The sequence below is a fragment of the Lepidochelys kempii genome, chromosome 1 (assembly GCF_965140285.1).
Source record: "Lepidochelys kempii isolate rLepKem1 chromosome 1, rLepKem1.hap1, whole genome shotgun sequence".
NCBI classification, from domain to species: domain Eukaryota; kingdom Metazoa; phylum Chordata; order Testudines; family Cheloniidae; genus Lepidochelys; species Lepidochelys kempii.
The window spans coordinates 3,028,503-3,032,601 of record NC_136380.1 but is presented as its reverse complement, the minus strand read 5'-3'; the positions used below and the strand labels follow the sequence as shown (position 1 = coordinate 3,032,601).

General features: G+C 48.2%; 1 protein-coding gene across 1 annotated transcript; it reads left to right on the top strand.

Annotated features, from left to right (window-relative positions):
• The first annotated feature begins 740 nt into the window (after positions 1–740).
• Positions 741–1,733, top strand: LOC140900068 (olfactory receptor 52R1). The gene has a single exon (XM_073316645.1). It carries the CDS (start codon positions 741–743, stop codon positions 1,731–1,733), a length of 993 nt encoding a protein of 330 aa, XP_073172746.1.
• Positions 1,734–4,099: the final 2,366 nt, after the last annotated feature.

The window sequence follows — 4,099 nt, the reverse complement described above, 5'->3', positions numbered from 1 at the left end:
CCTCCAGCGTATCTACCTCTCCTCCCAGTTTAGTGTCGTCTGCAAACTTGCTGAGGGTGGAAGCCACAGCATCCTCCAGATCAGTTATGAAGATATTGAACAAAACTGACCCGAGGAGCGACTCTTGGGGCACTCCACTTGATACCGGCTGCCAATTAGACATGGAGCCATTGATCACTACCCGTTGAGCCCGAAAATCTAGCCAACTTTCTACCCACCTTATAGTCCATTCATCCAGCCCATACATCTTTAACTTGCTGGCAAGAATACTGTGGGAGATCTTGTCAAAAGCTTCGTCATTATATTCTGTCACTGAAACTGAGCAGTTCCGTTGTTGAAAGTGCCTTTGCAGCGTGTACACCCCCACTGTTTCTTCGTCAAAAACTGCTTTTTTGCAAAAATCTTGGTAGTGTAGACAAGGCCTAAGGAACAGTGATGGATAAACAGTGTCCACACTTGTGTTTCCTACTGGTGCACAGTAAGGTTTCCCACAGCATGATGAGTGGAAATTATTGAAGCAGGGAGCATCATAAAATATGGACTTGAGATTAGTAAGGTTATTTGTTCATAGTTCATTTCTCTGAATTTTTAAAATATCATTTTTCAGTATGTGAAGGGTGACCAATCTGCTTCACCAATGAGAACAGCCCCCAGTAGTGTGTCCATTGTCTCATATTAACACTGTCTCTCCATCCAGGTAATTTTACTGCTACCATCACTCTGGGCATATACAGGAAGTCATGGAAACATGTGGTACAAGCAGGAGACACCTTCTCTCCTACTCCACGTCAGATTCCAACACAACTGAATTCACCAACCCCTCCACCTTCATCCTGCTGGGCATTCCTGGCCTGGAGGCAGCCCATGTCTGGATCTCCATCCCCTTCTGCACCATGTTCGCCATCGCCGTCTTGGGGAACTTCACCATCCTCTTCATTGTGAAGACGGAGCCGAGCCTCCATGAGCCCATGTACTATTTCCTCTGCATGCTGGCTGTTACCAACCTGATCCTGTGCACGTCCACCCTGCCCAAAATGCTGGCAATCTTCTGGTTCAATTCCAAGGAGATCAATTTCAGTGCCTGCCTCACCCAGATGTACTTCACTCACTGCTTCTCAGTGATGGAGTCTGGGATCTGTGTGGCCATGGCCTTGGATCGCTACGTGGCCATCTGCCATCCCCTGAGACATTCCACCATCCTGACACGCCCCCTGGTGGCCAAGATTGGCCTGGCCGTGGTGCTGCGCAGTGGCATGGTCATACTGCGCTATCCCTTCTTGGTAAGACAGTGGCCGTATTGCAGAACCAACATCATCCCCCAGCCGTACTGCGTGCACATAGCCGTGGCGAAGCTGGCCTGCGCCAACACCCACGTCAGTACTTTCTACGGCCTCTTTGTGACATTCTGTGTGATTGGTCTGGATGGGATTTTTATCGCTGTGTCCTATACCCAGATCCTCAGGGCCATATTCAGCCTCCCCACAAAGGATGCCCGGCTCAAGACTTTTGAAACCTGCGGTTCCCACCTCTGTGTCATTTTAGCTTTTTACATCCCACGTCTTTTCATCTCCCTCATGTACAGATTTGCCCAGAATGTGCCCCTTCGTTTTCACGTTCTCATTGCCAATGTGTACCTCTTCATGCCCCCCATGCTAAACCCCATCATCTACGGGGTGAGGACAAAACAGATCCGGGAAAGGCTGCTCCAGCTCTTTATTCATAATGGGGCCTAACGTTTCCTTCATGTGCTCTGAATCTGAGATTGAGCTCCGTGCAGAGCTGGTTGGTGACATGGTGCTGGGCCCCCTTCCTTGAATCACTGACTGCACAGTCAAAGTGACATCAAATCCTTTCCTGGCCTTACTGTGCTGTGTCAGTGTGACAAACTGAGGAATTGATCTGTGTAAAACTCATAGGATTGCCACATTTCTAATTATTTTTAACTGGACCTCATGAGGACCCGCACCCTGCCCAGTCTATTCCCCAAAGCTCTGCCCCCAGCCCCACCTCTTTCCACAAGGCAGCTTCCACTGTCCCATCTCCCAAAAGAGCCCCGCTTGCTTCTCCGCCTCTTCGTCCAATGCCCCAGCTCAGCTCAGCCTTTTCCCCCAAAGCCCCACACTGTTGCTCGCTCCCCTCCTCTCCAACCCAGTACACTTGCTGGATCATCTCCGCCTTCCTCCCCTCCCCCACCGCAATCTGGGCTCCCCATGCTGCGGGACTGGGATCGGATCTGGTGCAGCCTGGCAAGGAACTTGCAGTGAGGACGCAGTGCTGGGGCTGACGGGCCAGTATGGAGCGGAGAGGGAAGTCAGGAAACCCAATAAAATTAGCTGAGCTTTGGGAGCAGGACTGTGAGGCAGGCAGCTGAGATTGTGCACCATAAAACTTCTGGGCCCCGAAAGCTCAGCTGTAAAGCTCTGAGGAAAGAGACTATTGTGTGGCTTATTTCCTTAGCTTTCAGCAATGGTCTCAAGTTGCAGTGGGTGAGGTCTAGGTTGGATATTAAGAAACACTATTTCAATAGGAGGGGGGTGAAGCACTGGAATGGGTTGCCTAGGGAGGTGGTGGACTCTCCATCCTGAGAGGTTTTTAAGGCCCAGCTTGACAAAGCCCTGGCTGGGATGTTTTAGTTCATGTTGGTCCTGCTTTGAGCAGGGGGTTGGACTAGGTGACCTCCTGAGGTCCCTTCCAACCTTAATCTTCTATGATTCTATGATTCCACGATATTTGGCTTGTTGAACTCCTCTCCACAGTCATTATTGGAGCAAAGAGCTTAAGTGAATGGGATTCACAAATGGATAGGTGGTGCTGGTGACACCACCGTTAATGAAGTTTATCTGACAACATCAGTTAGAAGACCTTATTTTCAGTTTCTTATAAGTTCAAAAAATCTTTAATCATTTGGACTGGAATTTCCCACACTGGGTGTCTGCTTCAGTCTGAATTGGTTTTTTTTGAAACTTACAGGCAAAACAGTTTGTTCAACTTTTCAAATGACATTAGGACAGAAGATATCTTGCTCATATTGACATTTTTTTATAGTTATTCCAGTTAAGAGCCCTAGCACCTCCATGTCTTACAGGAGATAAAAGTCAGATAGTAACCTCCCTGTTAACAGCCATAGACCTGAAATGCAAGAAGAGGATGTGACAGTCTCTGTGCATTAACAGAGACCTGGCTCCTGAGGTCCTTCAGATCTCTTGGGTGAATACCATCTGGTGCTGGTGATTTACTACTGTTATGATTATCAATTTGTTCCAAAACCTCCCCTTATCACTTGGAGGAAGGTGCTTAGCCAAATGGGATTCAGAAATGGATTGGCCATTGTATGTCGAGATGGGGGCACCACCTTTTGTTTGGGCTCTCTGACTGTGCCACTGAAATGCAGCCAGCTTGGGGTGAAAGACCATAAGCCAGGGTCAACAGGGATTCAGAAAAAAGAGAGATATTTTGGCCAGTGATACTGTAGCAAACACGTCACCAGTGGCAAGGGCCCTGAATGTTTAATGGCCGCGCAGAGTGGAAAGGACCACAGAGACCTATTCTCGGTCGCATCACGCCCAGGTTGCACTGAGTTTGTCGAGCAGGTGAGTTTCTCAATGAGAGATGGGTACCTGTGAATTCTGGGATGGAAGCATCTTCCCTGGGAATCACCATGAAGTTGTCATGACCGACACCTCTCTCACATCAGCTTCTGCAGCAATATCCGACGCCAAAAGACAACACGGCGGGTGCACCGTTTGTAATATAGCTCTGTGCAATCCCAGTGGGGTTTGTTCAGCCTCTAGTGGTGAATCGATCATCTGAATGGGAACAGGCTGGAGACAAACCTGTCTGCACTTCTGTGTTCTGTATCCACCTTTAAGAGGAAACGGTAATTAAGGGAACTTCCTAAAAGAAGATGAAAACACTCAGGCTCTGTGCTCTGTGTTTTTGTGTATATTTAATATTAGAGTTGATTATTAAGAAAAATAGAGATAATGTCTTAGCCTCCCTAGCGTCTGATAGACTGTAAATGTCTAGGAGATCTGGGTAGCCAGCACACAGACTGATCTGCAGAAAGATGCCTGAGGGGAGAAAAGAACAGTATCTGCAG

Coding starts and splice junctions, on each gene's coding strand:
- LOC140900068 (XM_073316645.1), top strand. CDS start 741: ATGGAAACATGTGGTACAAGCAGGAGACACCTTCTCTCCTACTCCACG.